Here is a 21758-nt window from a genome sequence, read left to right as displayed (position 1 = left end):
AGGAATCTTGGGTGATTGTTCAGGCAGCCAGCTGTTTCTTTCATTTCTCACATTTTTGGAAGTTGCTTATCTACACTTCCAGCTTACTTAGGTAATATTATTTCCTTCTTGGATGTCTGATGGAGTTGAAGACTAGATAGTTATAGTTATAATTTTCCTTGTTAACAAATTCAGAAAAGAAACTCACTAAAGAAGTGTAAAGTGTGTAATTTCAAAAAATATCAAAAGATAGTTTTGAGTTGGTAATACAAGTTAGGATAGAACATGAATTAGGTACATCATTTTGGACTCACCAAAATCAGATAAATAATGGAGTATTTTCTCTGAATTTGTCAAATGTTAATGGGCTGGACATTGTTAATGTAATTATTGACTGTATAGACTCTATATACTTATTGTAGTTATTGTATATAGTTTTTCTTATATTAGTTATAACCTAATATTATTTTAGACAAAAAAGGGGAATGTGGTGACATATTGTGTCACAGAGCCTGTGGAATATCAAAGTGCAGATGACTATCATGGTCTCATAACAAAGCTAAAATGCAAGTTTGGTGATATATTGTGTACCCTAATAAAAATTGCCTGAAGATCAGAGAACAGAACAAGCCACGAGATTAAACCTAGCAGCCAGGCAGTGGTAACACACAGCTTTAATCCTAGCACTAGGGATTCAGAGGTCCGTCTAGATCTCTGTGAGTTCAAAGCCACCCTGGACTACATGAGATTGACTCGGTCTAGGAGAGAAACAGAACATCATTAATCCCAGCACTAGGAAGTGATGCCTCGGTGGAGAAGGGTATATAAGGCATGAAGAGACAGGAACTAAAGGCTTTTTTGGCTAGAGCTTTTCGGGTGGGGACTCAGGATTTCAGTGAGAGGATTTGTGGAATTGGTAAGATGAGACATGGCAGTGGCTTGTTCCTTTGTCTCTCTGATCTTTCAGCATTTACCCCCATATCTGGTTCCAGGGTTTATTTATTTTTTTATTAATAAGACCTTTTAGAATTCTAGCAACAGGTAATAAGCCCCACTTTCCTTTGCCGAATCATATACAACTATTTTCTCTTTTGCCTTTAAGAACCCTCTGCAGGTAGCTGGCAAAATGACTGTCTTTCCCTGATAACTTCCTTCAAAATATACAGACATACTTCTAGTTGTCTTTGATATGAAAGATGTGCAAGGATACATCTTTTTCTCTTGGGAAGTGAGTGGAAGCTCCTTAGGTGAAACAGCTAATGTGAACAGGAACGAATATCTCAAAACTTTGGCCTGACTGAATCACAAGACTGTAGGTTCCTTATTTCACTTCTGAAGACCAAGCATTCAGAATCTAATGTGCATTACAGAAATAAAAAGATAGGAGCCGGGCGGTGGTGGCGCACGCCTTTAATCCCAGCACTCGGGAGGCAGAGCCAGGTGGATCTCTGTGAGTTCAAGGCCAGCCTGGGCTACCAAGTGAGCTCCAGGAAAGGCACAAAGCTACACAGAGGAACCCTGTCTCAAAAAAAAAAAAAAAAAAAAAAAAAAAAAAAAAAACAAAAAAAAGATAGGTGAACATTGGATGGATTTCATTTAGTGTGCTAGCATTATTTTTAAAAAAAGATTAATACGTTATCTCACTCACTTTTGTTTGGAGTGGTGAATTTTTTTGGATACAGAGTTGCTACCATGTACATTTGCAGCTACCACTTGTTTAATGGCAGCAGACATTGTCAAATGTCTCCTCCTGGAGGGCGAATTTGTCCCCAGTGGAGAGCTACAGCTGTTCATAGACTGCTTATCCTGGGAGATTTTCCCCTAGAGATCCCAGGGTCAAATAAGATGAGCAACATCAAAAAGACAGCAACAGTGAAAACGTTGTTATTAGCAAACTGTTGGTTATCTGACTACATGTGGCAAACTGTTATGCTCTTACCCAGTCCTTACAAAAAGCTTGGAAGTTACCGTTGTATGGCACATTTTTCGATTGAGAACATTGAGCCCCAGGGAAATCAAGCACTTAACTGACCAGCATCATACAATTGGAAAGCTGCGCGCGCAGCCAGATTTTGTTTCCCAGCCGTCTCCAGAGCCTGAGCAATTATCTAGACAGTTCTAAACCTTTGGAACCCAGTTTTTAATTGAAAATTCTTAATTTGCCATAATAATTCAGTATTTACATTTTCCCACTGACAAAACGATGACCTTTCGTCTTAATCAGTTGATGACAATCTTTTCATTACTTGCTAAGTGACACTTCTTATTAACGTCTGTGTATGCCAGCAAAGACATCACATTCTCTGGAAAAGGTAATCAGCGTGAGGCACAGACAATTCGGAAGTCCCAGAAGTGAAAAGGGAGAAATGTAACTCTGCATGAGGGAGGGGATTTAACAAAGGAGATAAATCTTGAAATGGGTCTTGAGACACCCTGGTAAAGTTGGGTAAATAAATGCCTGCCAGGTGGAGAGGTATTTTAAAGAGACTTATAAGGGTGCTCAAAGATCTGGACAAGTGGAAGGGTTTGTTATGTTTGGAGAATTGCAGGAGCCAAGAACACAAGAGAGGCTAAAAAAATTGAAGAAAAGGTTGGGTTCTGCGTAGTGATCTCTGGCCTGGCTTTGTCACTTGAGGTCAGGAGACAAGCCAAAATCACACTAAACACATGGTCAAGTGGGTACCTGACCAGGCAGCTGGAGAGAAGGGTGTTTGATGGTGGTGAGATTACGTACATGAGCAAGGGCCATTCAGAAAGAGTTGATATTGGTGAAATTATTAAGGCCACTCCACGTAGTTAAAAGGAGATTTATTTAATGGCGTAATTTACAAATGAAGGAATAGGTAGGTTGAGGGTTCTGGGAAAGACGCAGCAGTAGTCCGGCGGTGTTCTCTGGAGAGAACTCTTCTCTGTCCACCTCTAGAGTCTGGGCTCCCAACAGCAAGAGAGCGGGGCACTCCTGATCTCAGGTCTTCAGGCCCTCCCTTGGCCCCGCCTTGTGGGTGTGATAGTTACCAAAACCTCAAAGGGGGTTGGAACTTCCAGACCAAAGCTGGAATGGCTACCCACTACAAGTTGAGGTGGACAGAAGGGTCAGACGAGAAAGTTTATTAACAAGAGAAGAAGGCAGACAGTAGGGGGTGGGGCTTCTCTTAATGAGATTTAAGAACAAGTAAGTAGAACACTTGTGTGGAAGAACTATGAAGGAAGCAAAATAACGCACTTTCAGGGATAATATGGTAATATGTTTAACCGCCATTTCAGTAACCTGCAGAATATGGAGTAACATACTTCTGGATCTTCTTACCCCTTCCAGATTTCCCACAGAAGCTGAACACCCAAATTAACATGAATTAGTTAGGCAGGTTCCAAGCTATAAGATCGGTTTGAAGTTGAATTTCTCTCTAAGCTAGACCATTGCACCAGTTTACCTCTGAAAACATCAGCTGGTTAATCTGAGTCAATATTGGCAGAGACTCCACCAAATATATTTGATAAATGAGGAGCCAGCTAAATATGTTAAAAGACTAGCCTCAAATCTTAGTAAATGATTGTTGAATGGTAATTAATCAAATTTTGGGTTCTTTTTAATAATCTTTGAGTCTGGCGCCTTAGACCACTCGGCTATACTGACACCTTCTTTTTAATAATCTTTGACTCATGAATTTAACATAAGAATAGTTAAAGGGAAGAAATACTCCTTTAGACTTTCAGTGGAATTTTTTTTCTACTTATTCCTTCAGAAAATAATTAATGGTTCATCCTTCTCTCCAAAATAAAATTCTGCAGTATAATGCCAAATGGGCTTTTTATCTCTATGCATTATGTGATAGATTCTATAACTTCAATATTTAAATTCAAAATAAGCATACAGTCCAACATTTTTAACCTTTTCTTTTTTTTTCTCCAAGTATCTTGTTTAAGCTATATCATTAAGAGCCACTTATTACACTTCAGTTCTTGGAAGATGAAGCAGTTTTTTGTTTTGTTTTGTTTTAATCACTGATATAAAGATTTTATGATCTCCTCACTAGACTTGGGGAAAGAAAACAGTTTTTATTTACTATATTCCAACAATTTCTTCTATCATTATGTCTGAAACACTAATTAGTTGTGTTATCTGCTGTTTAAAGAGTGCCATTAGGAGCCAGACCCAGAAACCTACTCAGTAAACATTCCTTACCCATTTTCCAGATCGGCAGAAAGGTGGAAAGTATAAGGAAACAGGGCCTCAGGGTTCAATTGTATTATAAGGTGCAAACTTAAACCCATTCACTGCCTGCTTTCAACAGCCTCCTGACTCCAGGCTTACCTCTTCCTCTCTGTTTCCCCTCAATTTTATCATGTATAAGGTATCAACGCATCATGACAGCTGATACCATAATTCTACAAATCTCTTATCTTACTAGTTTCTCTAGAATACCAGTTTTACCTCCATGCTTAAGGGAGTAACTGAGTATCCTGTTTGCTTACCACAACGTTTAGCTCTGAGCATTCAAATTTATAAATGTGTATCATCAATAACAACACACCTCCCAACATGTTGGAATTAAAGCAAAAGTAAAAACACTGTGATCTGGACAGACAGATTAACAACTTCTGAATAAATGCAACTGTTTTCCCTGGCCCAACACACACACCACACCACACACACAAACACACACACACACACACACACACACACACACAAGCATGCACACATAGGAAGTAGGAGGTATATATGGTCCAAATCATCAGGATAATTGATTCACCCATTGTGATAGAGAGCACCCATCATCCTACAAGGAAAATTTGTTGTCCTATCTGTAATGAAAGAAGTGGTGTTCTTAATACATTCTTACACATTCTTTTTTTTTTTACATGACTATTTTAGGTGTATCAATACATGCATGAAACGATTACTGTTAATGGCTGCCCTGAATTCCGTGCGAGGGCCACGGCAAAGGTAAGACTTGAGCAACTTTAAAAGTATACTCGACCCCAGTGATGTAGTAATTGATTGTGCGCGTGTGTGTTTCAGGTATTCTCGTGTGTACACTGTAAGAGAATTTAGACCTCAGTGGCAGCCCAGAGTCTAGAACCAGTACTACTTACCAGGTAAAAAAATCCTAATGGAAAAATTGACCTTTTCTGCTGCTTCTGTAGCTTAAGGAAGGAGAATGATTTCATTAAACTCACTAAATGTCCATTTGGCACAAGCAAATCTGCTGCTTCACTGTATCAAGTTCTACATGGTTTCTGGTACATCCCGCGGATGAAAAAAAAAAACAAAAACCTGTGTCCGATGTAGAGCATGAAAGCTCATTTGCACAGGCTGAAAGCCCTGATGTAAGTTAGACACGAAAGGCTTCACCTGACACCCCCTGATCCAGCATTCTTCTTTGTATTCAGCTGGGCAGTGGGTAATTTGCTGAAAGTGGCATTGACGTACAGGAAGTCCTGGCACCTTGATGACAGGGGACCGCTTTTGTTCCTTAAAGGATCAAACCCAGAGATTACAGAGGTCCCATTGAAAAGGATACAGAAAGAGGATCATGACATGTTCTGGAAGGTGGATCACTGGGAAACAATGGGGGTAATCTGAAGTTGCTCCAGCAGCTCTGCAGCTCTTTTTTTTTTTTTTTTTTTTACAAATACAGAAATCTTTTAACAGAATACAACTTTCTTCATGAAGAGCTTGTAACTTCCTAATAATACCAACAAGTGAGAACCACTGAGGATATTCAGAATTTTTCATCCGATCCCTTTGTGTTACATCACCTGTTCTTTGATTTCTCCCCTGATATTTTCAGTTTTCATTCTGTAACTAAATACTGTGGATTATTTTTTTTAAGTTTCTCTTTTTTTTTTCCTCCCTCACCCCGACAAATAAAGGGTATGATTACCATTACATCATGCTTTGCTTGTTCTGAAGTGGAACACACACAGAAAAATGATCCCTCCATAGTTTAATTAAGGGGAAAGTGAATTATGTCGTGTTTTACCATTCTCATTTCTTATTCAATGTAGAACAGCAGGATAGCAGCATAATGTTGCAATAGCACACAATATTTTCTGGTTGTTTCTGGGCTGTCTGAATTGCATCCATGTCAGCCATTAAAACCTCTGCATGACAGCAGGGTTTGCATGAGCAAATGCATGTAGCTAAAAACCAAGCCATTATTTCCATGTCATTCACTATCTTTCATTAAATGCAGGCCGTAGCATAATGCTAAATTGATGTGATAATGTGGTGTGTGGAAAAAGAATGTACAGTAGTTGGAAATCAATATTTTCACAGTGTTGAGAGTAAATCACTTTATGCTAGGCAGCTAATCAACTGTGGTTAAGGCAAGCTAATGGAAGTGGAATACAAGGAGCAGGTAGAGAATCTTTTCTTGATTGAAACGACTATTTTATTTCTATTGGGTGGGAACTAATGGTAAGTTGATTTCTTGAACGTAAAGAAACTAATATGTTAATTTTAAAATAGAACTATGACCATATTAAATAACATTTTGTATACCTAGGTATAAAGCCCCAAGCTGTTTAGTTTGCCTGTGCCATTCATTATACTAGCTGAAATGTTAGTGTAGAATTAAAAGAGATATAATCAATGACCTGTTAAGACATCATTCTTAATAATAGGGAAAAATGGTAGAACAAAAAATATATTTTGATTTAGTACTCAATTTTAATTTTCTTTTAGACATTCTGAATTTGAAAAATAAAAACCTTTATATTTACTAAACCAGTGGTTCAGCAATAGCAAGGTGACATGTATTTTCATGAACATATACATACAAAGAGCTGAAGAGTATTTATGAACACGTGTGTGCAGGTAACAGCATAGACTGTGTGCCATAGCAAAAGCACGGTACAGACTGCCCATGAAATGCTTGTGGTCAATGTGCATTCAACACTTACATGGGCGGTATGTGTATTAAATGTATTTGGAGTCCTCAATCAGGATTTGCATGTCGCTGACAGAAGTCTGAAAGATTTTACACTGGTTTTGTTTTCGGTTTTGCTTTTCTTAGTAGATAAGCCTTACAAAGATAGATATAACTAGCCGAAAGTTTACCAAAGAAAACAGTCCTATACAACATCTAAAAAGAAGACATTCTGTGTTCTTCCTTCTACAGGAGAATGCTAGAGGGATGTCTAAGAAGTTGTTCCCTGAAGATCCTATACTTAGCCATATTTCCCTTGTTTTATTACCAAAAGGCCATCTTTTCTTTCAGGCAACAGTTGCAGCTTTTGCAGCCAGCGAAGGTCACTCCCACCCTCGGGTAGTCGAACTGCCAAAGACCGATGAAGGCCTGGGTTTTAACGTGATGGGAGGAAAGGAACAAAATTCCCCAATTTATATCTCCCGCATCATCCCTGGAGGGGTAGCTGAAAGACACGGAGGCCTCAAAAGAGGAGACCAGCTGCTGTCAGTGAATGGAGTGGTATGTTGATAAAATACAGAGATTTTTCCCTCTAAGTACATTTGCCCTCCTGCTCCCATTACTGAAGCCAGTCTTGAAATCCTATTACAGACAGTAATTTTATACCTGTATCCAACCAGTTTCCTGGGGTTGGATGTGTACAAACCTATAAAGGCAGTAATTTTTATATTTTTATGACTCATTTCATCTTGCACATGTACAGTAAATATCAATAGATGGAAAATCATTCCAAGAAGTTATTGCCAAGAATTTCCCCCTCAGAATACTGCTATTAAACTAGTCTTCAGAAGAATATAAAGTCAATGCATTTTCTTTCTTTTTTTTTTTAAAAAAAAAGATTTATTTATTTATTATGTATACAGCATGTATGACCAGGACACCAGATCTCATTACAGATGGTTGTGAGCCACCATGTGGTTGCTGGGAATTGAACTCAGGACCTCTGGAAGAGCAGTTAGTACTCTTAACCTCTAAGCCATTAAGCAGTTGGGTTTGAGGTTTTGTTTTGTTTTAGTTTGAGTGTTTGTTCATTTGTTTCGATGGCATTGTACCACCAAACCACAACCCCACCCCAAGAAACAGCTTCCTGTGAAACAAATAAGTATTTCTCCTTATCTCTTCCACTTTGTATCAAACATAACCAATCTGAGATCACAAATTACAGAAATATAAACAGGAATTTACCAAAATATACTTACCCCTTGACCTAAAAACATTTACTATAAGAACTTAAGATTTAATACATAAGCTAGATTTTAGTTCTTTGTGGCTACATTGATTTACGCTCAAAAAACAATATCTAACACATTGTATTTGAAATGGGATATTCTATTGGTAACTATGGTAAAACATTTTTGTTTATACCTTTAATCTTGTTTGCATTTGTTTATATTTAGGAAAATAAAAACTTATTTCATACACCAGAAATAGTTATTTTATATTAGCAAAAGCTATTCACTGAACTCTGCTGTTCTCTAGTGAACATCAAAACTAGTGGTCCATGAATATTTTATATCATCATTCCAACCCCCAAATTACCATTCCCTCTACTTTCTGTAGGCGATAGTGCTTTGAGATAAGTGTTTTATTGACCTTTGAATAGCTATCACTTTTCAAAGCTTGTATCCAATGATAATTGTAGACTCCAGCTTTCTGATAGAGGATCCCGAGCAGGGTCAAACATTATTATCCACAATAAGCTATGCTTTGGGTTATTAATTTATCATTTCTCTGAGTATACTTTGCAGACCTAAAGAATGTATAGGTTTAAAAATAGGAAAAAGGGCAGCAAAAAAAAAAAAAATCACTCAAAGGTGTGCATAGTCATTGTAGGCGTAGAAAGCAATCGTAACCGTATAATGACATCAATCATCAATTTAATAGGTAAATTAACTTTGAACTATCTATCAAGGAAGCAAACAGCCTGTGCTTAGCCCACGCATTTGTAAGGAGCCGGGCTCCAAGCCTTTCACAATCTGGTGTCTATTCCTGCCGTGACCTTGCGATGAACCTGGGAAGCAGCCGGGAGTATTGCAACAATGAAATCAAACAGACCTAGTTTTACCATATTGTTACAGACTAATTGTGTCTGATCCCCAGCTTTGCTATCTAAAAGGCAAGCAGGCAGAGGAGTTGCTAATTATAAGAGCACTAGTGGAAATTAGTGAGGCCACGTGTCTACCTGAAATCATCCTGTGATCCTTTGGTCACAGGTACCTTTGAGAAGGAATGGTGACCACTAAAGGAGGTTGAAATGACTGAGATTTTTAAAGCTCTGGGAATATTGCTTTTATTAATGTGATGAGAAGTAAACCTTAAGGAAAATTCTGCTGGACGTAAAGCCATATGCCAATTAGCAAATATTTATCAATAGTAAAGCTGCCATCGCCTCTCTTCGGGGAAGCTGGTGAGGTCGTACCTCTCTGTCCATTTGGGTGTTCCAGCCATAAACTTGGAAGAAAGATCCACTTGAGTCAGATAGGAGTATTGCAGGGTCAAATTTTTTAGCCTTATATTCAGCCTCGGAGAACCATAAATTCTATTAAGCATACAGTTTAACTTTATCCTATGTTCACATTCTTATTAACTCCATGTACAGGATTCTTACACCCCATTTATGTTTCCAACAACCGTAGAGTTTACATTTACTTAAAAGCTACAACTTATTAGTAGTTTCCATTTAGTAACCATATCATGTTTGTGAACAAGACATTAATTTCAACAAAGACAACTTCCAACAAAGTTTCTTAAAGAGAACAAAACGTTTGTTGACTGCAGTAAGTCTAACAAATGCTCACCCTTCCTTGTCTTGGCTAGAGTGTTACTTCAGACATAGTGCGAGATTACTACCCTCACAGTAGCTGGTTTATCAAGCTCTAAGAGTTGCAACTTAAAATATTGCACCTCCATATAACACATGGCAACAATGACCTATTTTAATGTGTTTAAGAGTAAATCATATGCCGGGAGGTGGTGGCGCACGCCTTTAATCCCAGCGCTCAGGAGGCAGAGGCAGGCGGATCTCTGTGAGTTCGAGGCCAGCTTGGGCTACCAAGTGAGCTCCAGGAAAGGCACAAAGCTACGCAGAGAAACCCTGTCTTGCAAAAACCAAAAAAAAAAAAAAAAAAAAAAAAAAAAAAAAGTAAATCATATATACACATATCTATGGAACAACAATTAGTGGAATCAAAAAGGGCCATGAATTGAAAGAGAGCGAAGGGAGGTATAGAGAATTAGAGAATATTTGGGAGAGAGGAAATGAAAGGAGGAAATGATTAACCTCATAAAAAGAAAAATGAAATGTCTTGTAAGTAAATCAGAAAGAAAGCTATGTCCATTTTTTTCAGATACTCATCTCAAGGTATTTTTCTATAATGAGAAACTACATGGCTCACTGCCCTGCTCCTAGTCACAGAAATAGTAGCTAATGCAATTCCAGGGGCCCAGGCCTTTAGCTCTGGGTCCAAAGGTCCTTTCGGTAGAAATAATTTCACACAGGTCATGGTATTTAGTGAAAATAAAAATATTTTACAGTAAAATGGTGTTGGAGGCCCTGCAATTGAAATACCAAAAAGCAAACCAAAGACAAGGTTAACAAATAATCAAGTGATTGTTATGTATGCTTTGAAACAAGGTACCATTTGGAAGATTCTCAGAACATAGCATTCTAAGCTATAAACTTTAGAGAGAAGTGATTTGAAAGGTTGAGGCAAATCTTACTTTAGTAAGCATTCTGACAACAATTCCCTACTGATATAATTAAGTGTTAAATTATCCTATGGACCCAAGAATCTTAAATGATGTTTCTAATGGCACCATTTGTTTTTATTATTTTTATATCTTGGTTACATTTAGGAAGGGTGTGCCATGATATCTGCCAAAATTTATCATATATTAACACAGAGATGATAACATGAAATGCTAGATAATACAGGGAGCGGGAAGGGAGATCAATAAATAGAAATAAAGAAAAGATACAGCAATTGAGCAATTGATTTTTTTTTCTTCTTATAAGTCAAAACAGAAGGAAACTCATAACAGCTCAACTCTCACTGAAGGATTTTTATTATTATTATTATTTCTGGCTAGAGAAAGAAATTTCCCATGGGGTTCTTATAAATGAGACATTGAATCACCTAATATAACTTCATTGGAAATACAGAGTCCTTTTATGTGTGGCTACTTCGTGTGTCAAATGTTAGCAAAAACTAATAACTGTATTAAAATTTAACATTAATAGGAGGTCAAAATGTTGCAGTTAGAATCTATAGCTCTCTGTTGGTCTCCTTTTCACCCTCTTATGTGCAAGTGTTTTCCCAAGGACTATTTCTAAAGATTGTAGCCATTGTGGCTCCAAAAGGGACAGTAAATATAATTAGTGGTGGAGCCCAGATATGAGAAAATCTCAATAGATGGCACAATAGGCTTCACTGAAGAAGGCTCTTCATGAAGTCCTGATCTTATGCCAGAGAGTGTATATATACAGGACCAGGGAGACATCGCTAAATATCAAAGCTTGAAAAATACACCCAGGGGGGTAGTGATTGATTTTAAAAGCAATATAAAGTAAATTGGGTTGAGAAGTAAAAGAGAAAAATGAAACCGTGTTAATGTGTTTGTAGGAACATTAATTCAAACATCTTTGACAGACACAAAGATCGTGGTGCAGCCCTTGAGTGTGGTGTGTGGTGGTCAGTCTATATATTATTGGACTCTGATCAAGTGAACTCAACCATAATTTAGTATGTTCCCCTGAAGCACACTTTATTAAAGGACATAAGTCATTTGGCCAGAGAAGAGCAAGTTTAGGAGAATGATGACATCTCCAGGTGACCTCCATTGTCCCAGGTCCCAAATGACAGAACCAAGACCAATGCATGAATGTTGCAGGGAAAGAGTCCAGCTTTCATAATAAAGACCTTGTATATGTGTAAAGCTATCTAAACAGAAGGGGACTCACCCATAAAGAATGCATGCCCATTGTCTGGCATTTTAATCAGAGATTAGAAGACCATCTGCATTCAGTCTTTCAAAATACAGGTAATGTGTTCATAGCTGCATTAGGGTTCAAAGGTCCTTGCCATCTCTGTGACTCTGATTTTATAGCTTGGATACAATTTTTGTTGATTCCACCGTATACACCAGTTCCCCAACACATACCACCTTATATTTTAAAGCAGGAAGGTAGATACAACCTACTGTCTATGGATCCTATTCTTGAAATATTGTCCTTAAATGAGAGAATTAAAAGTTTGTGACACTACACCCCATTATGTTTAATAATCTTATAGTTATTAAGCTTGCTTACATATTATTTTCCCATTGGTTGCTCAAATCAGTCTCACAAAATGGGACAGACATTCTGCACTACACACACACACACACACACACACACACACACACACACACACACACACAGTAGTGACCACACACAGACCCACAATAAACACATGAAATGAATTTCAGTCTTTACTGTGGTGTTAACTGATTACCAAGTATAAAAAAAAAAAAATGATGGTTCAAAAATCAATGCCAGAAAAATCTGAATGAACTCTGCAGCCACATCAATGTCAATTTCCTGGGGTTCTTGTTATTTTCTAGTTTTGTAAGATGTTAATATGGAACAAAGCTGGATAAAAGGTACAAGAGAAGCCCCTGTACAATTCTTCATCCTTTTATAAAGCTATAATTAGTTCATGATATTTTTGTTTTATTACAAGGAGAAGCTCCTGAACAGTCACCCCCAAATACAATAGCCTACCAGTACTACTGGGACAAGGGAAAGTGGTAAATATAACAAAGGACAGGAAGAAAAATGAAACAGAAGCAAGAGAACTTTAATCACACGCCCTGTTGAAAAGTGGCCTGGCTAGCTTTGGATATCCAGAGGTTGCCTCAGAGTCCCACTGGCAGGACAATTGCAATTACATCTGCTTCTCTGTAGTTAAACCTAAATCATGTTGTTAGTACAGTGCATGCACATCGCTAATTACTTTTTAAGCATAACAGATGAATGAATAAAGATGTGGGAAAGGAAGAGAATAAATAGTCGTCTTGGTACCTGGCCTTTTTCCCATTTTATAAATGCCTATGCCAAGTTAAGGGTGAGATTCACAGCTGAAATTAACTACCCGGAGAGCTGTCAGGTGGGTAGTAAAGATTAATCAAGAATTAGAGCTGCGATTGGGATTGTAGCTCTGTGGTAAAGAGCTTGCCTAGCATATACAAGGCCTAAAATTTGATACCCTGCACTAACAAAGCAAAACAAGAGTTAGATTTGAGACTGTGTGAAGCTTTAACATCCCAGAAGAGAAACTTGAACTCAAATCTTATTCCTCTGTTCTTAGCATGAAGATTACAAAATAACCAAAGGGTTTTTTTTAATTCCTCTGAAATATATCACAAGATATTTCTGTGAGCTGAAGTTCTACAATGAAACACATTCACCATGGGCAGCAATAATTTTTCTCCATTGTCTAGGGTCCAGTCCATGAACAGGCCCAGTACGTAGTCGAATGATGCTCCATAAATATTTTTGGATGCCAGGCACCGCTGTAAGGACTTTACATAGTGAATGTATTATTTTCCTCATAATGATCTTTTGTGGCAAGCGCTGTTGATATCATTTCCATGTTATCTATGAGGAAACAGAGAGATCCAGGACCTTGGGCAAGCTCCTAACAACTGCTGAATGGCAGAGCTGGACTTCTGACTCAGGCCCCCTTTATAATTTAAAAGTAAATACATATTACAGCCACGAATAACTTGTGCTTTCATGCACGATATAGAAAAGATCAAGTCCTCTTAACCTTTATGGGCTTCTACTTTCGGCGAGGAGAAGGTGAAGTGCTTTTCTCAACCACTCACTTTTGACCTTTCAGAAGTTGAGAACCACAATAAAGCTCGTCATATTTTGAAAAACAAGTGCGCTTTTAATCCAAAGTCTCGCAGTAGTGAGGAGTGGGGAACGAACCCTCAGCCTCGTTGTGTCTGAAGCTGTTTCATCCCTGCCTGGCCCATCCGTGCAGTTTTTACTGGGTACCTCAGTGTGGCCCAAACAGCCAACCACCTGCCCTCAGCGAGGTGAGCGACCCTGGTTCACAAGCACTGTGCAAATCCATTGGGGTCTTAGAAGGTTCCGCAGTGACTGGCAAGGGGAGTGAAGGGCTTGGACCCTCAGTTTCCCTCTGGGCTCAGCATGAGGATCTCCCACTTAACTCTAGGCTTCCAGGTCTGAAATAAAGCTATTATCACATCCTGCCTCTGCCTATGAGCCATTTGCAGGTTTCTACCCGCTCTTGGCAGCCAAGCGTGGGAGATTGCTTGGGTTAGAATGAAGCAGGAGTGCCAAGCTGGAATCTCGGTTATGTATGGAAGGTTTCTGTTCTCGGGATGACGTCATGTGACACTTCACTCACAGTTGTGAAGAAGCCAGGAGATGAACGATTTTGCTTTTTCACAGTCACCTTCAGAACGACAGAGGCGCTGTAGTTTGAGCCTCTGTGTGCTGGCAACCTTGAGCAGGCTTTACACTGCCCCCTTGAGTCCCAGCCGCCTCATGACAGAGATCTTTAGTTTTGAAAAAAAGAGAAGGAAATACTGCCCCATCTCAATAGAACAGGAAACTAGGAAACTGCAAGTCACAGGCTAAAACTGCCTTATCTCCCCGGTGACTTCAATCTACAAAACTAGTATCAGGAAAACCACCTATTACCTCTTAAGAAACCACTTGGGATTGTGCCGACAAAACTCACCAAGGCAGACAGTGACAGGTCACGCTTCCAGGTAGGCAGTGCCACAGGACCAGCCGCCAGATGAAGGAAGCATTCCCACCCATGGATCACACTGACTAAATACCAACTTACTTTAATCATGATATATGTGTGACTATTCAGATTTGTGTCAGGTATTAAACACACACACCCCATAGTTATTTTTTACCATTTATTGTTTGTGGTTTTCTTCACTACTGTCATTTTAGCGATGCTTTTCATCCATTCAGTTATCTGTAGAACAATTATTGTGTGCCAGCTGCCAGACTAAGCCTTGGATCCAGATCAGCAAGGAACCCCAGCATCCTACAGCCCTCATGGAGCTTTGTCTGACAGGCAGTAAGAAGACATAGGTGACGATAGCATGTATCTACATGCAAATGTATATGTAAGCATGAGGAGCTACCTGGTACTTTCTCAACCTATGGAAAGTTCCCCCCAAAGATTCATACAGCTCTGCATTGGTTAGAGTAACTCGGTTTTTACTTCATGTGTATATTACTTCCCTACGGCACCTGTAAAAAAAAAAAAATCGCCATGTACTTGGTGGTTTAAATGACAGGGATTGATTCTGCCACAGTTCTGAGCTCCAGAAATCCCAAATTAGTTTTTGCTGACCCCAAACCAACCAGCCAGGAGACCTGTGCTCCACCTAGATTCTCAAAAAAAGAATCCGGTTGTTACTTCTTCCAGTTTCTGGGGGGATGCCTTTATTATTCCATTTGTAGTTGCCCCGTTCTGGTCTTTTTCTTTGTGGTAACATTGCCTTCTTTTTCATACCAAATCTCCCTCTACTTGCACAGTACTAGAACACTCATAACTGCAGTTGGGATACACTGAGATAATATGATACCATCTCAAGATTACTTACCTCAAGATCTTCAGCATTTTTTGGGGGGGTTCTAGTAGGCTATGGTATCTTTAAGACCTTACTGACTCGTCTATTTCATGTAAATATCACACATCCAGAATGCCCTCCCAAGCTAAGGGATAAGACTAGTTTTCTACCATCCAGGGGGATGTTGGTTTTCCACTCTCAGACACCATGTACTGAGTCTTTTCTATTGCACCCTGGGTAAGTTCCTTCTTCCCTTCCCTCTTTGACTGCTCTACTGCTTCTATTTCTATCCGGTATTCAGTGATGCCCACAAGTCTCCTCTTCTTCCTCCCCATGGCTCCAATGCAATATGAAAAGATGAAGCCATCATTTTACCTTGTCAAATGCTTTAGGTATCTGGGGTCTTGGGGTCCTTTGTCCTTCTTAGGCCTAGGATGAAGGACGAGGGATGACACACAAAGAACACAAGTTGATACTTTAGGGTGTAGCGCTGCATTGTAATTAAACTCTGACTGAAGTTGCATAGGAAAGGGAAAAAAAAAACAATTCATTGCCAGAGTATGGGATAATTTGAATGGAGTTACCAAGGTAAGAAAGTCCATGGTACCAAGGTTTTTTCCATGTAACTAAAAGAAGATCAGGAAGACGTGGGCACAGTCTATGAGATAGAATGAGGCAGAAGATTGAGATTCAACCAACAGACCCTTACCAGCTGTTCACAAAAGCCTTACTTTTGTTTTAGGCATAATAAGAATCTCAACCCAGTACATCAACTCTTAAGTCCCTTGATGTTCTTAGAGTTTCTGGTATTCTGGTATTCTGAAGCTGTTCATGAAGAAATAAATTCCATTAGTTTTAATCTCTGCTCAATTTTTTCCTTAATAAAATTTCTTTTTATGCATCATTAAATCACTTGACTAGGATCTAGCATCTGATAATTGTGGTATAACTTTATTTTTTATTGTTACTATTAATGGAAATTGGAAATTTTTATACTTAATTGATATTTTCAATCTCTTGGAAGGGGCATATTAATTTTCAGGTTCTTTAAGTTTCTTGGGAGCTTAAGAATGTCCCAGCCACAGCATATTCATTTATCTTGTGACTTTCTTTTATCATCCATTAAGCAAAAATAGCAATGCCTTTCCTGCAAGAGTAATCTGAAGGTTACATGAGAGACAGTGTATCAGTCTATTATTATGCTGGATACATTTGCAATACCCAGTGACTGGGCCTATCTTAAAATTTTGCCCACAGAAGAACTTAACCTCTCAGCTCAGTTTACATCCTTCACTATGTATTTATCTCAGTTGGGGTTTTCATTGCTGTGAAGAGACACCATGACCACAGCGACTCTTATAAAGGAAAATATTTCACTGGAGTGTCTTGCTTACAGTTTCAGAGGTTCAGTCCATTGTCATCAAGGCGGGGAGCATGACAGTATGGAGGCAGACATGGTGCTAGAGCTGAGAGTGCTACATCTTGCATGTGACAGAAATTCTGCTGTGACACTGGATGGTATGGCATTCTGAGACTAGGAAACCTCAAAGCCCGTCCCCACAGTGACACACCTCCTTCAACAAGGCCATACTCACTCCAACAAAGCCATACCTCCTAATAGTGCCACTCCCTATGAGATTATGAGGGCCAATTACATTCAAACTACTACAGCATTCTATTAGGAGACAGTAAAAAATACCTCATTAAAGGCAGTTGTGTACTAGTTTTTGGCAGGATGATGATGGGAAAGTCACTGGATATTCCAGTGCCCTTGCACCTTCAGAACCAATGTAACAACATCTGTCCTATATTGCTCTGCTGATGAAAATCAAGATAAAAAAGAGGAGTGATAAAGCATTGTAATAATATGCCTTAATTATTTTCCCCAAAGACAGCACCACTGCTATGTCTTTAAATTTCTAAACAGCCTTTTCATCCAGCTCCCAGACGAGTTTGTCTGTGTTTCCTCTCATGAAAAACTCTGAATTTGTAAAAAAGCAAACATTGCCTTCAAATTTTGCCTGGTCAAGTGTTTCAACATCCATTCTTCAACTCCAAATTCTTTAAGCATTCATGAGCTTTAAGATTTAAGAATTCATGAACTATCAGAGTGATAAGGTTGATGAGATGTCTTCCACTGAAGGGACAACATAGCATAACAGCAGCATGGGAGTCTATAGCTAAAAAGTAGGATTGGAAGAATACACAAAAGGCCCTACAAAATCCTGTTTGGGAGCCTGCATTTATCATTTCAAGGTAGAAAAAAATTGATTCACAATGGCTTTATTTATACTTCGACGATTCTAACAAGAATTTTCTGGAAGAAAACATGGAGTTAGTGAGAGCCACAAGGAAACTGTTAAGATTCTGGAGAGAGATAGTGGAGATCTTTCATGGGGAATAATGACTAGTGTGAAAAGTTAAAAAAAAAAAGATTTGAAAATTATTTTGGAGATAATGATACCAAGAGTAAGACCCACAGTTGACTGAGGGTAATAGGTGAAGAGCAGGAATTTGCCAAAGATGGGTTCCCCAAACCTGAATCTTGCCTTTTTTTTTTGTTACAAGAAAAAATGATAGCGAAGGGGGAAAGGCAAGAAACTGGCTGCCCAGCCATGTGTAGTATTTGCAGGCTAATCTACGGGAGATGGCATGGGGATAGAGTGGAAATTTAACATTCCCTTTTGTAAGAGCAAAATGAAAAATTGATTGAGTTCCACCCAACTAACGGCAATTCAATGTAAAAATCTTTATCATTATTATATTTTTACAGTTTTGACTATGAAAGCCTTTCAGTAAGTTACATGTGTCTTAATGAGGATTTCTTACCCTTCAAATAGTTTATATTTTCAACTGGATAATTATTTGTTGGAAACGCTGTTCTATACTGGAAAGAATGTTCTCCCTGACAACGTGACACCCCAGCCCTCAGACATGTCAATCAAAAAGTGTCTTCAGGGGCAGAGGAGGTGGCTCAGTATGTAAAGTAGATGCTGCACAATCAGGAGCATCCTGTGTTCAGATCCCTGTGTAAAAGCTTGGTGCAACCTTGGGAATCTATAAGCCTGACAGTGAGAAGAAGGACATAGGAGGGATCCGCATCTCACCAGCCAGCCAGTCTAGTCAGTTCTATGTGTGGTGAGACACTCTATCTTCAAAAATGTTATGGAAAGTGATGGAAGAAGACACGTAACATCTTGCTTTGGCCTTCTTAAGCAAACACACACACATGCTCATACACATGCACTACACACCCACACCTTACCGCCCCCCCACACCCATAAATAAAGTGTCTTCAGACATGCCACTCCGAAAGGCAAAAATTATGTCTAGTCGAGAACCATGATCTTCAACTAAATCAGCAAACTAAGAAAAAAAATTGATGCAAACCACATAGCAACTGAATTATTAAGCCCTAATTGCACAGAATGTATATCGTATGGTACATGAGAATGGGATTTCTATGAGATGGTGGCAGATGGGAATCCACAAATGGGAACCATTCTGGAAAATACTTCACCCAAAGCTTGTCTCAGACAGGGCTCTATGGGCACAAGCACCCTGACTGACGCTAATTACCTGGGTGACAAAGGCGAAGTCATTGGCAGCTCCCCATAATTAGCTTTGTCATTGGCGTCATCTCTAGAGGAAAACACTATTGTGAGAATATCACTTTAAAGTCCTCAATTAGACTGCCGGCAAGATCTGTCAGCCGTGTCCTGTGCCTGACACTGGGAGAGGAATAGTTCAAAGAAAACACAGCTTGTCCCCAAAAGGAGCTTGTTTTACTTGGGAGCCCTAGAAGCTTGCAGTTACGTTTTTTCATGGCTGCAGTACTCAACACTGGCTTTCCCTTCAGCTTTTTATGATTTGAAGAAATATCGTGCCAACACATCACAAAAAAGAAATACACCGAAAGTTTGCCATTTTGCCCTTCTGCTCAGGTCTAGAAAATTCAATAAAGTCTATAACTAAACTCCACAGGGAACCTCTCGGCTCTCCAGTTTTATAATGAGTCTGAAAGGAGACTGGCATTCAGGCTATAGGGCAGGCTGCTGTTTTTCCTGAAGTTCGTCTAGTTTCTGTGGCCAGGCTCTTTTTAGTTTTTCAAAGCCCAAACCAAATGGTGGTTGTTCTACTAGTCACTCTTAAGTGATGTGAAGGTGCTTTCCAATAGTGCTGCCCATGCTTTGGCAATTTAGATGCAGCTAGTCACCCATGATTGGTGATATTTATTATGTGACATTGATGGGGGGGATGATATGTTGCTGTATGATGTTGACTGTCAAACATACATTGTAAATGGAAGTGGAGCCTTTCTGTGTTAAATAAACACACAGACATTTAATTAGTATGTTATTATATTAATAACTTATAAATGTTTGACCAATGACTCAGGCTTATTATTAGCTAGCTCTTACATTTAAATTAACCCATATTTCTTACTTATGCTTTGCCACGTAGTTTCATGGCTTGTTACTTTATTTTTTACATGTCTTGCTTTTTCAGTGGCTGGTTGGTGTCTGCTCGACCCGCCCTTTTTTCTCCCTGTGTCTCCATTTGGCTTTTCTGCCCAGCCTTATTCAGCCTGACTATAAACCAAAACAACTGTATTGTCAACCAATGAGAGAAACACATATTCACAGCATACAGAAGGACATTCCACAGCATTACATCATCTTATGGCATCAATATTTAAAATATATTTCTTTTCAGTTGTGTTGGATAAAGTTTTGCACATATTTAGTATATTCCACAAAGAAGTCAAATCAATTTCATTCTTATTGGTTTCTAATTATCTTTAATGTGTGTGTTGTATGTGTATATCATGTGTGGTATATGTGCATATATGTACGTGTGTATATGTGCATGTGATTGCACACGTGAAGGCCAGAGAAGTACATGGGTATCTTCCTGTATCACTTTTTTCCCCTAGTCTCTGAAAGAGTCTCTCATCGAACCCAGAGCTTGATGTTTTAGGGATAGGCCTTCTGGCCAACAAGCCCCAGTAATTCTATGGGGTATGTCCCTGCCTCTAACACTGTGGTTACAGGTGCTCACAGTCATGCCCAGGTTTTACCATGGGTGCTAGAGATCTGAGCTCAGGTCCTCCTGATGTGGGCAAGTACCCTTACCCACTGAGCCATCCATCCAACTCCCTAATTCTTTATATATATATATATATATATATATATATATACAAAATTAAACAAGAATTTGGGGGATGATAGGAATTCCAGAGGAAGAAACATCTTGCAGCAGGGCAGAACAGCTTTGGTGAAAAGAAACCATTACAAAAGCAGATCCAAAAAGTGTGAAGTAAGCCACATGAGTGTGCCAGGAAGACTATCCCATCCCCAGGCAAAGTGCAGCAAGATGTCTGTGGTGGAGGGACACCTGTGTGCTGCAGAGGCAAGAATGGAGCCAGCAAAACTGACATGAAGACAGATCAAAGACAGAATGTAGTAAGTTTCACCAACAGGAACTCACCACTAACTCACTAGCTAACTAGTTCGCTAACTAGTTTATTAGTGTAGACAAGGTCTCTAACCAAGGATAACCCGCCTGCTTCCACCTCACAAATTCTGGAATGATAGACACACACCATCATTCTCAGTTTTACAGGATGCGGGGGATTGAGCTAAGTAAGAGCCTCATGCAAGCCAGACAAACACTCTACCAGTAAACCTAATTCCACTGACATTTGTTTTAAATAACTTTTTATTCCTTATTCATTATTTTAAGTAAAATAAAGTAATAGAACATGCCAGCATAACCAATGACTTTCAGCAAAAAATTCTCAGTAGAACTTCTTTTTGAGATCTTTATGCATTAGTGCAATGGATTTTTATCATATTCACCCTGTCCTCCCAGCCCCAATTCCTCCTATGTCCATACATAGCTCCCTCAAATTTATGGCCTCTACTTCAATTATTATTGAGATAGATAGATAGATGATAGGTAGATAGATAGATAGATAGACAGATAGAATATATAATCTACTTAATCCAGTTAGTTTGCCTATATGTACATATTTAATTTAAAAATTAGCTTAAAGGATATCTATTTTACTCCACACAGATGCCACTACATTAAGTTGTTACTGATAACAACCCTAACAATAGGTTTAGAAACAAAGTAAGCAGCCCCAAGTGTGGTAACCACATTGACCAAAAGGTAAGAGAAAGAAAGGGCTTCACTTTCTTAGAGAACAACCAGGCCAGGCACTTGGGAAAC

At 38.9% G+C, this 21758-nt stretch overlaps 1 protein-coding gene across 3 annotated transcripts in view; it reads left to right on the top strand.

Annotated features, from left to right (window-relative positions):
* Positions 1-21758, top strand: part of Lin7a (lin-7 homolog A, crumbs cell polarity complex component) — a 142841-nt gene that overhangs the window by 93575 nt on the left and 27508 nt on the right. For 2 of the 3 annotated variants that reach the window (XM_028873025.2, XM_028873026.2), the window contains exons 3-4: positions 4853-4924; positions 7203-7412. In XM_028873025.2, coding sequence (XP_028728858.1) covers positions 4853-4924; positions 7203-7412 — 282 coding nt within the window. Of the gene's footprint in view, positions 1-4852; positions 4925-4999; positions 5077-7202; positions 7413-21758 lie in introns of all 3 variants that reach the window. The other variant, XM_028873027.2, reaches the window with a different exon arrangement.

Source organism: Peromyscus leucopus, chromosome 18 (assembly GCF_004664715.2).
Source record: "Peromyscus leucopus breed LL Stock chromosome 18, UCI_PerLeu_2.1, whole genome shotgun sequence".
In the NCBI taxonomy this organism is placed as follows: Eukaryota; Metazoa; Chordata; class Mammalia; order Rodentia; family Cricetidae; genus Peromyscus; species Peromyscus leucopus.
Note: the sequence above shows the minus strand (reverse complement) of the source record. Positions and strands in the feature narration are given on the sequence as shown.